The sequence below is a fragment of the Oncorhynchus gorbuscha genome, unplaced genomic scaffold (genome assembly GCF_021184085.1).
Source record: "Oncorhynchus gorbuscha isolate QuinsamMale2020 ecotype Even-year unplaced genomic scaffold, OgorEven_v1.0 Un_scaffold_2095, whole genome shotgun sequence".
In the NCBI taxonomy this organism is placed as follows: domain Eukaryota; kingdom Metazoa; phylum Chordata; class Actinopteri; order Salmoniformes; family Salmonidae; genus Oncorhynchus; species Oncorhynchus gorbuscha.
The window spans coordinates 1-23,226 of record NW_025746688.1 but is presented as its reverse complement, the minus strand read 5'-3'; the positions used below and the strand labels follow the sequence as shown (position 1 = coordinate 23,226).

The 23,226-nt window shown below is 44.9% G+C and overlaps 1 protein-coding gene across 1 annotated transcript in view; it reads left to right on the top strand.

The window, feature by feature from the left end:
* Positions 1-23,008, top strand: part of LOC124024957 (tubulin-specific chaperone D-like) — a gene marked incomplete at both ends in the record, with an annotated part of 92,178 nt that extends 69,170 nt beyond the window's left edge. Inside the window, 7 exons of the mRNA XM_046338666.1 lie at positions 6,643-6,723; positions 7,945-8,018; positions 9,651-9,768; positions 10,334-10,394; positions 13,880-13,902; positions 14,246-14,345; positions 22,927-23,008. Of these exons, the coding sequence (XP_046194622.1) occupies positions 6,643-6,723; positions 7,945-8,018; positions 9,651-9,768; positions 10,334-10,394; positions 13,880-13,902; positions 14,246-14,345; positions 22,927-23,008 (539 nt within the window). The remainder of the gene's footprint in view (positions 1-6,642; positions 6,724-7,944; positions 8,019-9,650; positions 9,769-10,333; positions 10,395-13,879; positions 13,903-14,245; positions 14,346-22,926) is intronic.
* Positions 23,009-23,226: the final 218 nt, after the last annotated feature.

Sequence of the window (23,226 nt, the reverse complement as noted above, 5' to 3'; positions counted from 1 at the left end):
GCAGAATTCGAAAAATGTCAACGGTCCAATATTGTAGAACACTGCTGTGGTTACGTGTACACATTTAGGCCATTTCCCTGTCTACCTGGTGGTGGGAGTCTACCTGGTGGTAGGAGTCTACCTGGTGGTGGTGGGAGTCTACCTGGTGGTGGTGGGAGTCTACCTGGTGGTGGTGGGAGTCTACCTGGTGGTGGTGGGAGTCTACCTGGTGGTGGTGGGAGTCTACCTGGTGGTGGTGGGAGTCTACCTGGTGGTGGTGGGAGTCTACCTGGTGGTGGTGGGAGTCTACCTGGTGGTGGTGGGAGTCTACCTGGTGGTGGTAGGAGTCTACCTGGTGGTGGTGGGAGTCTACCTGGTGGTGGTGGGAGTCTACCTGGTGGTGGTGGGAGTCTACCTGGTGGTGGGAGGAGTCTGCCTGGTGGTGGGGGGAGTCTACCTGGTGGTGGGAGGAGTCTACCTGGTGGTGGGAGGAGTCTACCTGGTGGTGGTAGGAGTCTACCTGGTGGTGGTGGGAGTCTACCTGGTGGTGGTGGGAGTCTACCTGGTGGTGGTGGGAGTCTACCTGGTGGTGGTGGGAGGCTACCTGGTGGTGGTGGGAGGCTACCTGGTGGTGGTGGGAGGCTACCTGGTGGTGGTGGGAGGCTACCTGGTGGTGGTGGGAGGCTACCTGGTGGTGGTGGGAGGCTACCTGGTGGTGGTGGGAGGCTACCTGGTGGTGGTGGGAGGCTACCTGGTGGTGGTGGGAGGCTACCTGGTGGTGGTGGGAGGCTACCTGGTGGTGGTGGGAGGCTACCTGGTGGTGGTGGGAGGCTACCTGGTGGTGGTGGGAGGCTACCTGGTGGTGGTGGGAGTCTACCTGGTGGTGGTGGGAGGCTACCTGGTGGTGGTGGGAGTCTACCTGGTGGTGGTGGGAGTCTACCTGGTGGTGGGAGTCTACCTGGTGGTGGTGGGAGTCTACCTGGTGGTGGTGGGAGTCTACCTGGTGGTGGTGGGAGTCTACCTGGTGGTGGTGGGAGTCTACCTGGTTGTAGGAGGCTACCTGGTGGTGGTAGCAGTATATGTTATACTACCCGGTGGTGGCAGTATATGTTATACTACCCGGTGGTAGCAGTATATGTTATACTACCCGGTGGTGGCAGTATATGTTATACTACCCGGTGGTGGCAGTATATGTTATACTACCCGGTGGTGGCAGTATATGTTATACTACCCGGTGGTGGCAGTATATGTTATACTACCCGGTGGTGGCAGTATATGTTATACTACCCGGTGGTGGCAGTATATGTTATACTACCGGTGGTGGCAGTATATGTTATACTACCCGGTGGTGGCAGTATATGTTATACTACCCGGTGGTGGCAGTATATGTTATACTACCCGGTGGTGGCAGTATATGTTATACTACCCGGTGGTGGCAGTATATGTTATACTACCCGGTGGTGGCAGTATATGTTATACTACCCGGTGGTGGCAGTATATGTTATACTACCCGGTGGTGGCAGTATATGTTATACTACCCGGTGGTGGCAGTATATGTTATACTACCCGGTGGTGGCAGTATATGTTATACTACCCGGTGGTGGCAGTATATGTTATACTACCCGGTGGTGGCAGTATATGTTATACTACCCGGTGGTGGCAGTATATGTTATACTACCCGGTGGTGGCAGTATATGTTATACTACCCGGTGGTGGCAGTATATGTTATACTACCCGGTGGTGGCAGTATATGTTATACTACCCGGTGGTGGCAGTATATGTTATACTACCCGGTGGTGGCAGTATATGTTATACTACCCGGTGGTGGCAGTATATGTTATACTACCCGGTGGTGGCAGTATATGTTATACTACCCGGTGGTGGCAGTATATGTTATACTACCCGGTGGTGGCAGTATATGTTATACTACCCGGTGGTGGCAGTATATGTTATACTACCCGGTGGTGGCAGTATATGTTATACTACCCGGTGGTGGCAGTATATGTTATACTACCCGGTGGTGGCAGTATATGTTATACTACCCGGTGGTGGCAGTATATGTTATACTACCGGTGGTGGCAGTATATGTTATACTACCCGGTGGTGGCAGTATATGTTATACTACCCGGTGGTGGCAGTATAAGTTATACTACCCGGTGGTGGCAGTATATGTTATACTACCCGGTGGTGGCAGTATATGTTATACTACCCGGTGGTGGCAGTATATGTTATACTACCCGGTGGTGGCAGTATATGTTATACTACCCGGTGGTGGTATGTATATGTTATACTACCCGGTGGTGGTATGTATATGTTATACTACCCGGTGGTGGTATGTATATGTTATACTACCCGGTGGTGGCAGTATATGTTATACTACCCGGTGGTGGCAGTATATGTTATACTACCCGGTGGTGGCAGTATATGTTATACTACCCGGTGGTGGCAGTATATGTTATACTACCCGGTGGTGGCAGTATATGTTATACTACCCGGTGGTGGCAGTATATGTTATACTACCCGGTGGTGGCAGTATATGTTATACTACCGGTGGTGGCAGTATATGTTATACTACCCGGTGGTGGCAGTATATGTTATACTACCCGGTGGTGGCAGTATATGTTATACTACCCGGTGGTGGCAGTATATGTTATACTACCCGGTGGTGGCAGTATATGTTATACTACCCGGTGGTGGCAGTATATGTTATACTACCCGGTGGTGGCAGTATATGTTATACTACCCGGTGGTGGCAGTATATGTTATACTACCCGGTGGTGGCAGTATATGTTATACTACCCGGTGGTGGCAGTTATATATGTTATATGTTATACTACCCGGTGGTGGCAGTATATGTTATACTACCCGGTGGTGGCAGTATATGTTATACTACCCGGTGGTGGCAGTATATGTTATACTACCCGGTGGTGGCAGTATATGTTATACTACCCGGTGGTATGTATATGTTATACTACCCGGTGGTGGCAGTATATGTTATACTACCCAGAACCACAGAACAGAAGCTGTACTATCTGGTCTTAGTCAAATGGAGCCTGCCACTTATATTGTAGAAGTATTGTTTTGTAAAGGAGTGTGCATAGGACATGTCCTTTATGTTGAACCAGGGACGTTTTCTCCTCTTCTCAATGCATCGCTGACATCTCAGGTATCTGAGCTCTCAAAGCCCTGCCTCTCTGTAGAATGTGACTGTCCCCATTGGTGCCCTGAGGCTGTGTCACTGAGCTGTCAAAGCCCTGCGTCTCTGTAGAATGTGACTGTCCCCATTGGTGCCCTGAGGCTGTGTCACTGAGCTGTCAAAGCCCTGCCTCTCTGTAGAATGTGACTGTCCCCATCCTAATCCTATGAGTGACGTCTCTAACACCACCTAGACTGTCAGAGGAAACATTCCTCCCACATCACAGAGTAAAACCTGTTAAAGAATGTAGCCCCGGGGGAGATTCACTACACTTCTGAGGCCCAAGATGTTGTTGAGGAAGTAAACAATCTGACAATATGTTCTGTAGGCCGACGCTGAATGTTGTTGAGGAAGTAAACAATATGTTCTGTAGGCTGACGCTGAATGTTGTTGAGGAAGTAAACAATCTGACAATATGTTCTGTAGGCCGACGCTGAATGTTGTTGAGGAAGTAAACAATCTGACAATATGTTCTGTAGGCCGACGCTGAATGTTGTTGAGGAAGTAAACAATCTGACAATATGTTCTGTAGGCCGACGCTGAATGTTGTTGAGGAAGTAAACAATATGTTCTGTAGGCTGACGCTGAATGTTGTTGAGGAAGTAAACAATCTGACAATATGTTCTGTAGGCTGACGCTGAATGTTGTTGAGGAAGTAAACAATATGTTCTGTAGGCCGACGCTGAATGTTGATGAGGAAGTAAACAATCTGACAATATGTTCTGTAGGCCGACGCTGAATGTTGTTGAGGAAGTAAACAATATGTTCTGTAGGCCGACGCTGAATGTTGTTGAGGAGGTAAACAATCTGACAATATGTTCTGTAGGCCGACGCTGAATGTTGTTGAGGAAGTAAACAATCTGACAATATGTTCTGTAGGCTGACGCTGAATGTTGTTGAGGAAGTAAACAATATGTTCTGTAGGCTGACGCTGAATGTTGTTGAGGAAGTAAACAATATGTTCTGTAGGCTGACGCTGAATGTTGTTGAGGAAGTAAACAATATGTTCTGTAGGCTGACGCTGAATGTTGTTGAGGAAGTAAACAATCTGACAATATGTTCTGTAGGCCGACGCTGAATGTTGTTGAGGAAGTAAACAATCTGACAATATGTTCTGTAGGCCGACGCTGAATGTTGTTGAGGAAGTAAACAATCTGACAATATGTTCTGTAGGCCGACGCTGAATGTTGTTGAGGAAGTAAACAATTTGACAATATGTTCTGTAGGCTGACGCTGAATGTTGTTGAGGAAGTAAACAATATGTTCTGTAGGCTGACGCTGAATGTTGTTGAGGAAGTAAACAATCTGACAATATGTTCTGTAGGCCGACGCTGAATGTTGTTGAGGAAGTATCTGGGTCCGGTACTGTAGTTAGCTGGGTCCGGTACTGTAGTTAGCTGGGTCCGGTACTGTAGTTAGCTGGGTCCGGTACTGTAGTTAGCTGGGTCCGGTACTGTAGTTAGCTGGGTCCGGTACTGTAGTTAGCTGGGTCCGGTACTGTAGTTAGTTAGTTAGCTGGGTCCGGTACTGTAGTTAGTTAGTTAGCTGCGTCCGGTACTGTAGTTAGTTAGTTAGCTGTAATAGTAGTTGTTATAACATTACCTGTAGTAGTAGTAGTTATAACATTACCTGTAGTAGTAGTAGTAGTAGTAGTAGTAGTAGTAGTAGTAGTAGTTATAACATTACCTGTAGTAGTAGTAGTAGTTATAGCATTACCTGTAGTAGTAGTAGTAGTAGTAGTAGTAGTTATAACATTACCTGTAGTAGTAGTAGGTATAACATTACCTGTAGTAGTAATAGTTATAACATTTACATTTAAGTCATATACCTGTAGTAGTTATAACAATACCTGTAGTAGTAGTAGTAGTAGTTGTTATAACATTACCTGTAGTAGTAGTTATAACATTACCTGTAGTAGTAGTTGTTATAACATTACCTGTAGCAATATTAGTTATAACATTACCTGTAGCAATATTAGTTATAACATTACCTGTAGCAGTAGTAGTTATAACAATACCTGTAGCAGTAGTAGTTATAACATTACCTGTAGTAGTAGTAGTTGTTATAACATTACCTGTAGTAGTAGTAGTTGTTAACATTACCTGTAGTAGTAGTAGTTGTTATAACATTACCTGTAGTAGTAGTAGTTGTTATAACATTACCTGTAGTAGTAGTAGTTGTTATAACATTACCTGTAGTAGTAGTAGTTGTTATAACATTACCTGTAGTAGTAGTTGTTATAACATTACCTGTAATAGTAGTTGTTATAACATTACCTGTAATAGTAGTTGTTATAACATTACCTGTAGTAATAGTTGTTATAACATTACCTGTAGTAGTAGTAGTAGTTATAACATTACCTGTAGTAGTAGTTATAACATTACCTGTAGTAGTAGTTATAACATTACCTGTAGTAGTAGTAGTAGTTATAACATTACCTGTAGTAGTAGTTATAACATTACCTGTAGTAGTAGTAGTAGTTATAACATTACCTGTAGTAGTAGTAGTAGTTATAACATTACCTGTAGTAGTAGTAGTAGTTATAACATTACCCGTAATAGTAGTAGTTGTTATAACATTACTTGTAGTAGTAGTAGTTGTTATAACATTACCTGTAGTAGTAGTAGTTATAACATTACCTGTAGTAGTAGTAGTTGTTATAACATTACCTGTAGTAGTAGTAGTAGTAGTTGTTATAACATTACCTGTAATAGTAGTAGTTATAACATTACCTGTAATAGTAGTAGTTGTTATAACATTACCTGTAGTAGTAGTAGTTGTTATAACATTACTTGTAGTAGTAGTAGTAGTTATAACATTACCTGTAGTAGTAGTAGTAGTAGTAGTAGTTGTTATAACATTACCTGGAGTAGTAGTAGTTATAACATTACCTGGAGTAGTAGTAGTTATAACATTACCTGGAGTAGTAGTAGTTATAACAGTACCTGTATTAGTAGTAGTTATAACATTACCTGTAATAGTAGTAGTTATAACATTACCTGTAATAGTAGTAGTTATAACATTACCTGTAATAGTAGTAGTTATAACATTACCTGTAATAGTAGTAGTTATAACATTACCTGTAATAGTAGTAGTAGTTATAACATTACCTGTAGTAGTAGTAGTAGTTATAACATTATCTGTAGTAGTAGTAGTTATAACATTATCTGTAGTAGTAGTAGTTATAACATTACCTGTAGTAGTAGTAGTTATAACATTACCTGTAGTAGTTGTTATAACATTACCTGGAGTAGTAGTAGTAGTAGTTATAACATTACCTGGAGTAGTAGTAGTAGTAGTAGTTATAACATTACCTGTAATAGTAGTAGTTATAACATTACCCGTGGTAGTAGTAGTTATAACATTACCTGGAGTAGTAGTAGTTATAACATTACCTGTAATAGTAGTAGTTATAACATTACCTGTATTAGTAAAATAGTAATAACCTCTTGCCCTGTTCTCTTCAGTGTTTACATCGCCAGTTTCCCAGAATACACCAGGCCCATGATCGACCACTTGGTAGCCATGAAGATCAACCACTGGGACAGGTAAGGGCCTTTCCTGTCCTCATCCATGTCCTTTTTTCAATGGAATAGTCCCAGAAGCTAAACCAATGAAATAGTCCCAGAAGCTAAACCAATGGAATAGTCCCAGAAGCTAAACCAATGGAATAGTCCCAGAAGCTAAACCAATGGAATAGTCCCAGAAGCTAAACCAATGGAATAGCCCCAGAAGCTAAACCAATGGAATAGGCCCAGAAGCTAAACCAATGGAATAGGCCCAGAAGCTAAACCAATGGAATAGTCCCAGAAGCTAAACCAATGGAATAGTCCCAGAAGCTAAACCAATGGAATAGGCCCAGAAGCTAAACCAATGGAATAGGCCCAGAAGCTAAACCAATGGAATAGGCCCAGAAGCTAAACCAATGGAATAGGCCCAGAAGCTAAACCAATGGAATAGGGAAGCTAAACCAATGGAATAGTCCCAGAAGCTAAACCAATGGAATAGTCCCAGAAGCTAAACCAATGGAATAGTCCCAGAAGCTAAACCAATGGAATAGTCCCAGAAGCTAAACCAATGGAATAGTCCCAGAAGCTAAACCAATGGAATAGGCCCAGAAGCTAAACCAATGGAATAGTCCCAGAAGCTAAACCAATGGAATAGTCCCAGAAGCTAAACCAATGAAATAGTCCCAGAAGCTAAACCAATGAAATAGTCCCAGAAGCTAAACCAATGGAATAGTCCCAGAAGCTAAACCAATGGAATAGTCCCAGAAGCTAAACCAATGGAATAGTCCCAGAAGCTAAACCAATGGAATAGTCCCAGAAGCTAAACCAATGGAATAGTCCCAGAAGCTAAATCAAGCACACCTCAAGTTAGTATTTGTCTTCTGTGTTTGTCCCAAGTGGTATGTCCGTATGCCAGCCTGTTGCCATTAAAGCGTTGGTACTGTGTGTAGCCTATTAGAGTTGGTACTGTGTGTAGCCTATTAGAGTTGGTACTGTGTGTAGCCTATTAGAGTTGGTACTGTGTGTAGCCTATTAGAGTTGGTACTGTGTGTAGCCTATTAGAGTTGGTACTGTGTGTAGCCTATTAGAGTTGGTACTGTGTGTAGCCTATTAGAGTTGGTACTGTGTGTAGCCTATTAGAGTTGGTACTGTGTGTAGCCTATTAGAGTTGGTACTGTGTGTAGCCTATTAGAGTAAAAGCCATTGTATGTAATGGAGAAAGTGGAATTGTCCTCTGCTTGTGTATCTGTTGTTTTGCAGGGTGATTCGACAGCTGGCGACAAAGGCTTTGCACAATCTGACGCCTCAAGCACCTGATTATATGGCCACAACAGGTGAGCTACGTCATTGGTCCTGTTCCCTACCTGCTCTAACACAACACGTTGTCTTACTGTGGAATGGACTGGGTGTGTTCATCTGTAGTCACTGTTCCCTACCTGCTCTAACACAACACGTTGTCTTACTGTGGAATGGACTGGGTGTGTTCATCTGTAGTCACTGTTCACCTACCTGCTGTAACACAACACGTTGTCTTACTGTGGAATAGACTGGGTGTGTTCATCTGTAGTCACTGGTCCCTACCTGCTCTAACACAACACGTTGTCTTACTGTGGAATAGATTGGGTGTGTTCATCTGTAGTCACTGTTCCCTACCTGCTGTAACACAACACGTTGTCTTACTGTGGAATGGACTGGGTGTGTTCATCTGTAGTCACTGTTCACCTACCTGCTCTAACACAACACGTTGTCTTACTGTGGAATAGACTGGGTGTGTTCATCTGTAGTCACTGTTCCCTACCTGCTCTAACACAACACGTTGTCTTACTGTGGAATAGACTGGGTGTGTTCATCTGTAGTCACTGTTCACCTACCTGCTCTAACACAACACGTTGTCTTACTGTGGAATAGACTGGGTGTGTTCATCTGTAGTCACTGTTCACCTACCTGCTCTAACACAACACGTTGTCTTACTGTGGAATAGACTGTGTTCATCTGTAGTCACTGTTCCCTACCTGCTCTAACACAACACGTTGTCTTACTGTGGAATGGACTGGGTGTGTTCATCTGCAGTCACTGTTCACCTACCTGCTCTAACACAACACGTTGTCTTACTGTGGAATAGACTGGGTGTGTTCATCTGTAGTCACTGTTCCCTACCTGCTCTAACACAACACGTTGTCTTACTGTGGAATAGATTGGGTGTGTTCATCTGTAGTCACTGTTCCCTACCTGCTGTAACACAACACGTTGTCTTACTGTGGAATGGACTGGGTGTGTTCATCTGTAGTCACTGTTCACCTACCTGCTCTAACACAACACGTTGTCTTACTGTGGAATAGACTGGGTGTGTTCATCTGCAGTTACTGTTCACCTACCTGCTCTAACGCAACACATTGTCTTACTGTGGAATAGATTGGGTGTGTTCATCTGTAGTCACTGTTCACCAACCTGCTCTAACACAACACATTGTCTTACTGTGGAATAGACTGGGTGTGTTCATCTGCAGTTACTGTTCACCTACCTGCTCTAACGCAACACATTGTCTTACTGTGGAATAGATTGGGTGTGTTCATCTGTAGTCACTGTTCACCAACCTGCTGTAACACAACACGTTGTCTTACTGTGGAATAGACTGGGTGTGTTCATCTGCAGTCACTGTTGTTGTGTCTGGGTCTTTTCATCTGTCTTGTCATTATTGAATGATTTATGTGTTTTATAATGAACACACAGAGAGAGGTCAAAGGGCAATAGGCCAGATTTGAAACTATGTCGATGTCATAGACGTGTACCCGGAGGCTGTGTCATTACAGGCAGACCAGCCTGGCCTCAAATCATTCAGGTTATATTCAAATAAATGAACCACACACACACCTGTGCAGACTGTTGATGTTCTGTCAAAGAATGAAAAGACACATACAATAATTGAGTTAAAATGACATTTTATATTTTGATGGTTGTATTTTCAGTTATGCCTCAGCTGCTGCCCATAGCGCTGGGCATTGATCTCCACAGTCGCCACGGCGCCATTCTGGCATCTGCCGAGATCAGCCACGCCCTCTACAAGCTGGCCAATCAGAACAACAGGTACTGCAACCTCACCTCTCAACCAGCCAATCACTTATAGGAAAACCACATGAACGTTGTTCAAAAGGCACTGGCACATCTGAGCGATCTGTTTCTGCAGGTGCCTGGTAAAAGTTGAATAACATGAGAATAAAAACATAAAGAAACCCACACACTGCTCTTGATAGTATCACTGCTCTTTAATAAGCTTTAATAATCTTTACGAATCGGTCTCATACGTAGAGCTTAATAAAGAGCAGTGTGTGGGTTTCTCTGTTTGGCACATCGACCCATGATTTCACTTCCTGATTTGACTGAAGCCCTTGGCTCCTATTTACATTACATTTAAGTCATTTAGCAGACGCTCTTATCCAGAGCGACTTACAAATTGGTGCATTCACCTTATGACATCCAGTGGAACAGCCACTTTACAATCGTGCATCTAAATCTTAAATCCTATAAAGTCATTGACCGTCTCTATCTCTCTCGTAGCCCCGACTGTGTGTGAGATATGTGCTGTCTGGGGGGTGTTGAACAGTTCTGCTGTTCGCTGTGGACAGTAACATTGTATTGTACTGGATTGTAGACCGGTGACAGAGCTCATCTCTTCAGACTGTGTGGATGGACTCAAGAGTATTCACCAGAGGGTTAGTTCACTTCTCGCTTGTTACTCTCTCTCTTTTTCTCTGTCTCTCACTACCCCCACGTCTGTCTCTCTCTGTCTCTCACTACCCCCACGTCTGTCTCTCTCTGTCTCTCACTACCCCCCCGTCTGTCTCTCTCTGTCTCTCACTACCCCCCGTCTGTCTCTCTCTGTCTCTCACTACCCCCCGTCTGTCTCTCACTACCCCCCCGTCTGTCTCTCTCTGTCTCTCACTACCCCCCCGTCTGTCTCTCTCTGTCTCTCACTACCCCCCCCGTCTGTCTCTCTCTGTCTCTCACTACCCCCCGTCTGTCTCTCTCTGTCTCTCACTACCCCCCGTCTGTCTCTCTCTGTCTCTCACTACCCCCCCGTCTGTCTCTCTCTGTCTCTCACTACCCCCCGTCTGTCTCTCTCTGTCTCTCACTACCCCCCCCGTCTGTCTCTCTCTGTCTCTCACTACCCCCCGTCTGTCTCTCTCTGTCTCTCACTACCCCCACGTCTGTCTCTCTCTGTCTCTCACTACCCCCCGTCTGTCTCTCTCTGTCTCTCACTACCCCCACGTCTGTCTCTCTCTGTCTCTCACTACCCCCACGTCTGTCTCTCTCTGTCTCTCACTACCCCCACGTCTGTCTCTCTCTGTCTCTCACTACCCCCACGTCTGTCTCTCTCTGTCTCTCACTACCCCCACGTCTGTCTCTCTCTGTCTCTCACTACCCCCACGTCTGTCTCTCTCTGTCTCTCACTACCCCCCGTCTGTCTCTCTGTCTCTCACTACCCCCCGTCTGTCTCTCTCTGTCTCTCACTACCCGTCTGTCTGTCTCTCACTACCCCCCGTCTGTCTCTCACTACCCCCCGTCTGTCTCTCTCTGTCTCTCACTACCCCCCCATCTGTCTGTCTCTCTCTGTCTCTCACTACCCCCCACCCCCCCGTCTGTCTCTCTCTCTCTCTCTCTCTCACTACCCCCCCGCCTGTCTCTCTCTCTTGCCCTCTTTCTCTCCTTCAATGTCTTCACTCACATACATGTTGTCAAAAAGTGTTGACCATTCACCTGAGTCAGTTGTACCAACATTAACATGTACCTACCTCAGTGAGTCAGTTGTACCAACATTAACATGTACCTACCTCAGTGAGTCAGTTGTACCAACATTAACATGTACCTACCTCAGTGAGTCAGTTGTACCAACATTAACATGTACCTACCTCAGTGAGTCAGTTGTACCAACATTAACATGTACCTACCTCAGTGAGTCAGTTGTACCAACATTAACATGTACCTACCTCAGTGAGTCAGTTGTACCAACATTAACATGTACCTACCTCAGTGAGTCAGTTGTACCAACATTAACATGTACCTACCTCAGTGAGTCAGTTGTACCAACATTAACATGTACCTACCTCAGTGAGTCAGTTGTACCAACATAGACAACATTAACATGTACCTACCTCAGTGAGTCAGTTGTACCAACATTAACATGTACCTATCTCAGTGAGTCAGTTGTACCAACATTAACATGTACCTACCTCAGTGAGTCAGTTGTACCAACATTAACATGTACCTACCTCAGTGAGTCAGTTGTACCAACATTAACATGTACCTACCTCAGTGAGTCAGTTGTACCAACATTAACATGTACCTACCTCAGTGAGTCAGTTGTACCAACATTAACATGTACCTACCTCAGTGAGTCAGTTGCACCAACATAGACAACATTAACATGTACCTACCTCAGTGAGTCAGTTGTACCAACATAGACAACATTAACATGTACCTATCTCAGTGAGTCAGTTGTACCAACATTAACATGTACCTACCTCAGTGAGTCAGTTGTACCAACATTAACATGTACCTACCTCAGTGAGTCAGTTGTACCAACATAGACAACATTAACATGTACCTACCTCAGTGAGTCAGTTGCACCAACATAGACAACATTAACATGTACCTACCTCAGTGAGTCAGTTGTACCAACATTAACATGTACCTACCTCAGTGAGTCAGTTGTACCAACATTAACATGTACCTATCTCAGTGAGTCAGTTGTACCAACATTAACATGTACCTACCTCAGTGAGTCAGTTGTACCAACATTAACATGTACCTATCTCAGTGAGTCAGTTGTACCAACATTAACATGTACCTACCTCAGTGAGTCAGTTGTACCAACATAGACAACATTAACATGTACCTACCTCAGTGAGTCAGTTGTACCAACATTAACATGTACCTACCTCAGTGAGTCAGTTGTACCAACATAGACAACATTAACATGTACCTACCTCAGTGAGTCAGTTGCACCAACATAGACAACATTAACATGTACCTACCTCAGTGAGTCAGTTGTACCAACATTAACATGTACCTACCTCAGTGAGTCAGTTGTACCAACATTAACATGTACCTATCTCAGTGAGTCAGTTGTACCAACATTAACATGTACCTACCTCAGTGAGTCAGTTGTACCAACATAGACAACATTAACATGTACCTACCTCAGTGAGTCAGTTGTACCAACATTAACATGTACCTACCTCAGTGAGTCAGTTGTACCAACATTAACATGTACCTACCTCAGTGAGTCAGTTGTACCAACATTAATAATATAATATATAATAATATATGGCATTTAGCAGACGCTTTTATCCAAAGCGACTTACAGTCATGTGTGCATACATTCTACGTATGGATGGTCCAACATGTACCTATCTCAGTGAGTCAGTTGTACCAACATTAACATGTACCTATCTCAGTGAGTCAGTTGTACCAACATTAACATGTACCTATCTCAGTGAGTCAGTTGTACCAACATTAACATGTACCTATCTCAGTGAGTCAGTTGTACCAACCATGTATCTCAGTGAGTCAGTTGTACCAACATTAACATGTACCTACCTCAGTGAGTCAGTTGTACCAACATTAACCAACATTGACCAACATTAACATGTACCTACCTCAGTGAGTCAGTTGTACCAACATTAACATGTACCTACCTCACCAACATTAACATGTACCTATCTCAGTGAGTCAGTTGTACCAACATTAACATGTACCTACCTCAGTGAGTCAGTTGTACCAACATTAACATGTACCTATCTCAGTGAGTCAGTTGTACCAACATTAACATGTACCATCAGTGACACCAACATTAACATGTACCTACCTCAGTGAGTCAGTTGTACCAACATTAACATGTACCTACCTCAGTGAGTCAGTTGTACCAACATTAACATGTACCTATCAGTGAATCAGTAAATGTGAGTCAGTTGTACCAACATTAACATGTACCTATCTCAGTGAGTCAGTTGTACCAACATTAACATGTACCTATCTCAGTGAGTCAGTTGTACCAACATAGACAGCATTAACATGTACCTATATCTCAGTGAGTCCGTTGCACCAACACAGGTACATATTGTTTGTGTTTTAAAGTTGTAAATCTCCAGTCTGTTCGTCTCTAAACATGTCGTCATGTGTTTGTTTTGTCTTCCAGCTATTTGACCGAAAGCAGTACAGGTCAGTCTGTTACTTTACACATTTACTCATTCTTTTTAGACTGTTTCTGATTATTATTATTATTGATTATTGATTATTTATTTTGAAATATTACTCATTCTTTTTTAGACTGTTTCAGATTATTATTATTGATATATTTTTAAATGGAATGCCTCTAAGGTTTCAGACCAAATGTTGTGCGACCTCAACAGATAGTTGTTGTTGTGTCCTGTCTGTGTCCTGTCTGTGTCCTGTCTGTGTCCTGTCTGTGTCCTGTCTGTGTCCTGTCTGTGTAGGGTGTTGGTGGTGAGCTGATGAGGCCTGCAGTCTGTTCTCTCATTGTTGCTGTGTCCTGTCTGTGTAGGGGTTTTGGTGGTGAGCTGATGAGGCCTGCAGTCTGTTCTCTCATTGTTGTTGTGTCCTGTCTGTGTAGGGGTTTTGGTGGTGAGCTGATGAGGCCTGCAGTCTGTTCTCTCATTGTTGTTGTGTCCCTGTCTGTGTCCTGTCTGTAGGGGTTTGGTGGTGAGCTGATGAGACCTGCAGTCTGTTCTCTCATTGTTGTTGTGTCCTGTCTGTGTAGGGGTTTTTGGTGGTGAGCTGATGAGGCCTGCAGTCTGTTCTCTCATTGTTGTTGTGTCCTGTCTGTGTAGGGTTTTGGTGGTGAGCTGATGATGATTACTCCTCTCAGTCTGATCTCTCATTGAGAACATGTCCCTCTCAAGATGCCGTTCAACGACGCAGGGTTCATCAGTGAGTTTTCCTATCGTTGATATTCAGACCGTAGCTGAATGATTACTCCATCTAGCAGGGTTCCCCAATAGATGTATCGTTGATATTTAGACCGTAGCTGAATGATTACTCCATCTAGCAGGGTTCCCCAATATATGTATCGTTGATATTCAGACCGTAGCTGAATGATTACTCCATCTAGCAGGGTTCCCCAATAGATGTATCGTTGATATTCAGACCGTAGCTGAATGATTACTCCAGCTAGCAGGGTTCCCCAATAGATGTATCATTGATATTCAGACCGTAGCTGAATGATTACTCCATCTAGCAGGGTTCCCCAATAGATGTATCGTTGATATTCAGACCGTAGCTGAATGATTACTCCAGCTAGCAGGGTTCCCCAATAGATGTATCGTTGATATTCAGACCGTAGCTGAATGATTACTCCATCTAGCAGGGTTCCCCAATAGATGTATCGTTGATATTCAGACCGTAGCTGAATGATTACTCCATCTAGCAGGGTTCCCCAATAGATGTATCGTTGATATTCAGACCGTAGCTGAATGATTACTCCATCTAGCAGGGTTCCCCAATAGATGTATCGTTGATATTCAGACCGTAGCTGAATGATTACTCCATCTAGCAGGGTTCCCCAATAGATGTATCGTTGATATTCAGACCGTAGCTGAATGATTACTCCATCTAGCAGGGTTCCCAATAGATGTATCGTTGATATTCAGACCGTAGCTGAATGATTACTCCAGCTAGCAGGGTTCCCCAATAGATGTATCGTTGATATTCAGACCGTAGCTGAATGATTACTCCATCTAGCAGGGTTCCCAATAGATGTATCGTTGATATTCAGACCGTAGCTGAATGATTACTCCAGCTAGCAGGGTTCCCCAATAGATGTATCGTTGATATTCAGACCGTAGCTGAATGATTACTCCATGTAGCAGGGTTCCCCAATAGATGTATCGTTGATATTCAGACCGTAGCTGAATGATTGAATTTCCATGTAGCAGGGTTCCCCAATAGATGTATCGTTGATATTCAGACCGTAGCTGAATGATTACTCCAGCTAGCAGGGTTCCCCAATAGATGTATCGTTGATATTCAGACCCTGATTACTCCATCTAGCAGCTGAACAGATTACCCTGTTCTCCATGTTCAGACCAGCTGGTTCCCCAATAGATAAACCCTGTTGATATTCAGACCACTGACCACGCTGAATGAGTACCCTGCTGTAGGGTTCCCAATGATGTATCGTTGATATTCAGACTGTAGCTGAGATTACTCCATCAGGGTTCCCCAATAGATGTATCGTTGATATTCAGACCGTAGCTGAATGATTACTCCATCTAGCAGGGTTCCCAATAGATGTATCGTTGATATTCAGACCGTAGCTGAATGATTACACCATCTAGCAGGGTTCCCAATAGATGTACCCGTTGATATTCAGACCGTGAGCTGAACAGATTACTCCATCTAGCAGGGTTCCCCAATAGATGTATCGTTGATATTCAACCGTGCTGAATGATTACTCCAGCTGCAGGGTTCCCCAACAGATGTAACGTTGATATTCAGACTGTTCAGACTGAATGATTACCCGTCTAGCAGGTAACCCTGTCAATAGATGTTCAGTTGATATTCAGACCCTAGCTGAATGATTACTCCATCTGTAGGGTTCCCAACAGATGTATCGTTGATATTCAGACCCGTAGCTGAATGATTACTCCATCTAGCAGGGTTCCCAATAGATGTATCGTTGATATTCAGACAGTAGTAAATGATTACTCCTGTTCAGACCACTGTTCCCGTCATAACAGATGTAAATCTGTCTGACTGTTCAGACCACTAGTCATAATGGTAAACCCTGTCTGTAGTGTTCAGACCATGACCCGCTGATATTCAGACCGTAGCTGAATGATTACTTCCATGTAGCAGGGTTCCCGTCATAATAGATGTAACCCTGTTGATATTCAGACCACTGTAGCTGAATGATTACTCCATCTAGCAGGGTTCCCCAGACCACTGACGTTGATATTCAGTAAACCCTGTAGCTGACTGTTCACTCCATCTGAGGTTCCCCAATAGATGTATCGTTGATATTCAGACCGTACCCAAATCTGAATGATTACTCCATCTAGTTCAGGGTTCCCCAATAGATGTAAACCCTGTCTGATATTCAGACCGTGAGCTGAATGATTACTCCTGTCTGCAGGGTTCCCAATAGATGTATCATTGATATTCAGACCGTGCTGAATGATTCAGACCACTGAGCAGGGTTCCCAATAGATGTATCTGTTGATATTCAGACCGTAGCTGAATGATTAAACCCATGTCTGTAGGGTTCCCAATAGATGTAAACCCTGTTGATATTCAGACCGTAGCTGAATGATTACTCCTGTCTGTAGGGTTCCCAATAGATGTATCGTTGATATTCAGACCCTAGCTGAATGATTACTCCATCTAGCAGGGTTCCCAACAGATGTAAACCCGTCTGATATTCAGACCGTAGCTGAATGATTACTCCCTGTCAGGGTTCCCCAACCAGATGACGTTGATATTCAGACCCTAGCTGACTGATTACTCCATCTAGCAGGGTTCCCAATAGATGTATCGTTGATATTCAGACCGTGACCCGCTGAATGAGTAAACCCAGTCTAGCAGGGTTCCCCAATAGATGTATCGTTGATATTCAGACCGTAAACCCTGAATGATTACTCCGTTCAGCAGGGTTCCCCAATAGATGTACCCTGTTGATATTCAGACCGTAGCTGAATGATTACTGTTCAGACCACTGACCCATCAGGGTTCCCCTGTCTGTATCGTTGATATTCAGACCGTAGCTGAATGAGTACTCCATCTAGCAGGGTTCCCAATAGATGTCATCGTTGATATTCAGACCCTGTCTGAATGATTACTCCATCTAGCAGGGTTCCCCAATAGATGTTCGTTGATATTCAGACCGTAGCTGAACCCTGTCTTACTCCAGCTAGCTGAGGGTTCCCAATAGATGTATCGTTTATATTCAGACCGTAGCTGATTACTCCATCTAGCAGGGTTCCCCAATGAGTCATGTAAACCCTGTTGATGTGTTTTCAGAGATGGGATAATAATGGACAAACCACTCCTGCTAGAGCCAGGAGGGACAGACCACTGACCCGTCATAACAGAGTAAACCCTGTCTGTACTGTTCAGACCGTGACCCGTCATAACAGAGTAAACCCTGTCTGTACTGTTCAGACCACTGACCCGTCATAACAGAGTAAACCCTGTCTGTACTGTTCAGACCACTGACCCGTCATAACAGAGTAAACCCTGGGATACTGTTCAGACCACTGACCCGTCATAACAGAGTAAACCCTGTCTGTACTGTTCAGACCACTGACCCGTCATAACAGAGTAAACCCTGTCTGTACTGTTCAGACCACTGACCCGTCATAACAGAGTAAACCCTGTCTGTACTGTTCAGACCACTGACCCTTCATAACAGAGTAAACCCTGTCTGTACTGTTCAGACCACTGACCCGTCATAACAGAGTAAACCCTGTCTGTACTGTTCAGACCACTGACCCGTCATAACAGAGTAAACCCTGTCTGTACTGTTCAGACCACTGACCCGTCATAACAGAGTAAACCCTGTCTGTACTGTTCAGACCACTGACCCGTCATAACAGAGTAAACCCTGTCTGTACTGTTCAGACCACTGACCCGTCATAACAGAGTAAACCCTGTCTGTACTGTTCAGACCACTGACCCGTCATAACAGAGTAAACCCTGTCTGTACTGTTCAGACCACTGACCAAATCATAACAGAGTAAACCCTGTCTGTACTGTTCAGACCACTGACCCGTCATAACAGAGTAAACCCTGTCTGTACTGTTCAGACCACTGACCCGTCATAACAGAGTAAACCCTGTCTGTACTGTTCAGACCACTGACCCGTCATAACAGAGTAAACCCTGTCTGTACTGTTCAGACCACTGACCCGTCATAACAGAGTAAACCCTGTCTGTACTGTTCAGACCACTGACCCGTCATAACAGAGTAAACCCTGTCTGTACTGTTCAGACCACTGACCCGTCATAACAGAGTAAACCCTGTCTGTTTCAGCTGACCTGTCATAACTGAGTAAACCCTGTCTGTACTGAGCCTCCACCTCATCTCACCTAAACCCTGTCTGTACTGTTCAGACCACTGACCGTCATAACAGAGTAAACCCTGTCTGTACTGTTCAGACCACTGACCCTCATAACCAGTAAACCCTGTCTGTACTGTTCAGACCACTGACCCGTCATAACCACTAAACCCTGTCTGTTTCAGCTGGCTGGCAGTGGCCTAACCACCTGCCTCCACCTCATCTCACCTGGACCAGGGACGGTATCAAGGTACAGTACCCCTACATCCTTTAACCCCTAACCACTACCTAACCACTACCCAACCACTGCCTAACCACTAACCTAGCCACTGCCTAACCACTAGCCCTAACCACTACCTAACCACTAACCCTAACCACTACCTAACCATTAACCCTAACCACTAACCCTAACCACTAACCCTAACCCTGCCTAACCACTAACCCTAACCACTAACCCTAACCACTAACCCTAACCACTGCCTAACCGCTAACCCTAACCATTGCCCTAACCACTAACCCTAACCACTGGCCCTAACCACTACCCTAACCACTGCCCTAACCATTGCCCAACCACTAGCCTAACCACTACCTAACCACTACCTAACCACTACCCTAACCACTACCTAACCACTGCCTAACCACTGCCTAACCACTGCCCTAACCATTACCCTAACCATAACCTAACCACTAACCCCTAACCACTAACCCTAACCATTACCCTAACCACTACCCTAACCACTAACCTGGCCACTGGCCTAACCACTGGCCCTGGCCACTGGCCTAACCACTCAACCCCTAGCCACTGCCTGGCCACTAGCCCTAACCACTAACCCTAAGCCACTGCCTAACCACTGCCCTAGCCACTGCCTGGCCACTGCCTGGCCACTGCCTGGCCACTGCCTAACCACTGCCTAACCACTGCCTAACCGCTAAGCTAATTCACTGCCTTAACCACTGCCTAACCACTGCCTAGCCACTGCCCCTAACCGCCTGCCTAACCTACCACTGCCTTAGGCCACTGGCCCTAACCCACTAGCCTAACCACTGCCCCTGGCCACTGCCTAGCCACTAACCCTGGCCACTACCACTACCTAACCACTGCCCCTAACCACTGGCCCTGGCCACTGGCCTAACCACTAGCCCTGGCCACTGGCCCTAACCCATTACCTGGCCATTACCTAACCACTGGCCCTAACCATTTGCCCTAACCACTGGCCTGGCCACTGCCTAACCACTGGCCCTGGCCATTACCCTAACCACTACCTAACCACTAGCCTAACCTGCCTAGCCATTTGCCCTAACCACTCAAGCCTGGCCACTGCCCTGGCCACTGGCCCCTAACCACTGGCCTGGCCACTAGCCTATTACTAACCACTAACCTAACCATTGGCCTGGCCGTTGCCTGGCCATTACCTAACCGCTGCCTAACCTACCCTAACCACTGCCCTGGCCACTGGCCCTAACCACTGCCTGACCACTGGCCCTAACCATGCCTAAGCCCTGCCTGGCCACTGCCCTAGCCACTGCCCTGACCACTAGCCTAGCCACTGCCTAACCACTGGCCCTGGCCACTGCCAACCACTGGCCCAACCACTAACCCTAACCACTAACCCTAACCACTACCCTAACCACCAACCCTAACCACTACCCTAACCACTGGCCCTAACCACTACCTAACCCTAACCCCTAACCTAACCACTACCCTAACCACTACCCTAACCACTACCTAACCATTAACCTCAACCCATTGCCTAACCACTAACCCTAACCACTAACCCTAACCACTGCCTAACCACTAACCATAGCCATTACCCTAACCATAACCATTACCTAACCATTACCTAACCCTAACCATTACCTAACCATTACCCTAACCACTGCCTAACCACTAACCCTAACCACTGCCCCTAACCATTACCCACAACCACTAACCCTAACCATTACCTTAACCCTAACCATTACCCTAACCATTACCCCAACCATTACCACTAACCCTAACCATTACCTTAACCCCAACCCTAACCATTACCTAACCACTAACCCTAACCATTACCTAACCACTAACCCCTAACCATTACCTTAACCTAACTGTTAAACCTAACCATTACCTTAACCCTAATCACCGACCCTAACCACTAACCACCATGACCTTGGCCCTAACCTAACCATTACGTAACCCCTAACCATTACCTTAGCCCTAACCACTAACCCTAACTGTTAAACCTAACCTCTGGCCTAACCATTCTAACCACAACCCCAACCATTACCTTAACTCTAACCCTAACCATTAACCCCCTAACCACTAACCCTAACCATTGCCTTAACCCTAACCACCCTAACCACTACTGTAACCACTAACCATTACCACTAACCCTAACCATTACCTTAACCACTAACCCTAACCACTACCTTAACCCTAACCACTAACCCTAACAATTAAACCTAACCTCTAACCCTAACCATATTGTGAATCCCTTTTTGTGGGATTTACATTTGTAGTCCTTTGGAAAGTATTCAGACCCCTTGACTTTTCAGGATCTATGACAGATTATAGAGAGATAGACAGAGAGAAAACCTCATTGACATAGACCATATATACAGTGCATTCATAATGTTATCAGACTTTGACTTTTCAGGATCTATGACAGATTATAGAGATAGACAGAGAGAGAACTCATGGACATAGACCATATATATGTGCATTCTTTAATGTAATCAGACCCTTGACTTTTCCCACATTTTGTTACTTTCTACAGCCTTATTCTAATATTACTAAATATGCTTGTTCTCATCAAATCTAATGCACAATATCCCATAATGACATCATATACCTACATTGGGAGTTTCTCCTATTCTTGCTCTGCAGACCTTTCAGCTCTGTCAGGTTGAATGGGGAGTGTCAGCTGCACAGCTATTTTCAGGTCTTCCAGAGATGTTCGATCAGGTTCAAGTCCGGGGTTTGCTGGTCTCACTCAAGGACATTCAGAGACTCTTGTCCTAAAGCCACTTCATTGTTGTCTTGGCTGTGTGCTTAGGGTCGTTGTCCTGTTGGAACGTGAACCTTCGCCCCAGTCTGAGGTCCTGAGCGCTCTGGAGCAGGTTTTCATCAAGTGTATCTCTGTACTTTGCTCCGTTCATCTTTGCCTCGATCCGGACTAGTCTCCCGCTCACTGTCGCTAGAAAACACCCCCACAGCATGATGCTGCCACCACCATGCTTCACCGTAGGGATGGTGCCAGGTTTCCCCAGACGTGAAGCTTGGCATTCAGGCCAAAGAGTTTAATCTTGGTTTCATCAGACCAGAGAATCTTGTTTCTCATGGTCTGAGAGTCTTTAGGTGCCTTATGGCAAATTCCAAGCGGGCTGTCATGTGCCTTTCACTGAGGAGTGGCTTCCATCTGGCCACTCTAACATAAAGGCCTGATTGGTAGAGTGCTGCAGAGATTGTTATCCTTCTGGAAGGTTCTCCCATCTCCACAGAGGAACTCTGGAGCTCTGTCAGAGTGACCATCGGGTTCTTGGTCACCTCCCTGACCAAGGCCCTTGTCCCCAGATTGCTCAGTTTGGCCGGGAAGCCAGATCTAGGAAGAGTCTTGAGGGTTCCAAACTTCTCCTATTTAAGAATGATGGAGACCACTGTGTTCTTGGGGACCTTCAATGCTACACAGTTTTTTTGTACCCTTCCCCAGACTTTTGTGGCTCGACACAATCCTGTCTTGGAGCTCTATGGACTATTCTTTCGACCTCATGACTTGGTTTTGGCTCTGACAAGCACTGTCAACTGTGGGACCTTATATAGACAGATGTGTGCCTTTCCTAATGATGACCAATCAATTGAATTTCCCACCGGTGGACCCCAATTAAACATCTCAAGGATGATCAATGGAAACAGGATGTAGCTGAGCAAAATGTCAAGTCTCATAGCAAAGGGTCTGAATACTTATTTAAATATGACATTCAAGTTAAAAATATATATGAATTTGCTAACATTTCTAAAAAAAAAAACTGTTTTCGCTTTGTCAGTATGAGGTATTGTGTTTAGATTGCTGAGGATTTTTATTTATTTAATATATTTTAGAGTAAGGCTGTAACATAACAAAATGTGGAAAAAGTCAAGGGGTCTGAATACTTTGTATAATGGTTAATGTGTAATGTGGTCCTCCCCCCTATAGGAGGCTGCAGTGTCAGCCCTGGCAGCTCTGTGTGAACAGTACTACCAGCCCCAGCCAGGCGTGGCTGACCCCCAAATGCAGGGTGAGTAGCACTGTACCAGGGGCCGGGGAGCACCATTAGAAGGCTTCATTAAAAACTAGCCATACCTAACACGTGTGTGTGTGTGTGTGTGTGTGTGTGTGTGTGTGTGTGTGTGTGTGTGTGTGTGTGTGTGTGTGTGTGTGTGTGTGTGTGTGTGTGTGTGTGTGTGTGTGTGTGTGTGTGTGTGTGTGTGTGTGTGTGTGTGTGTGTGTGTGTGT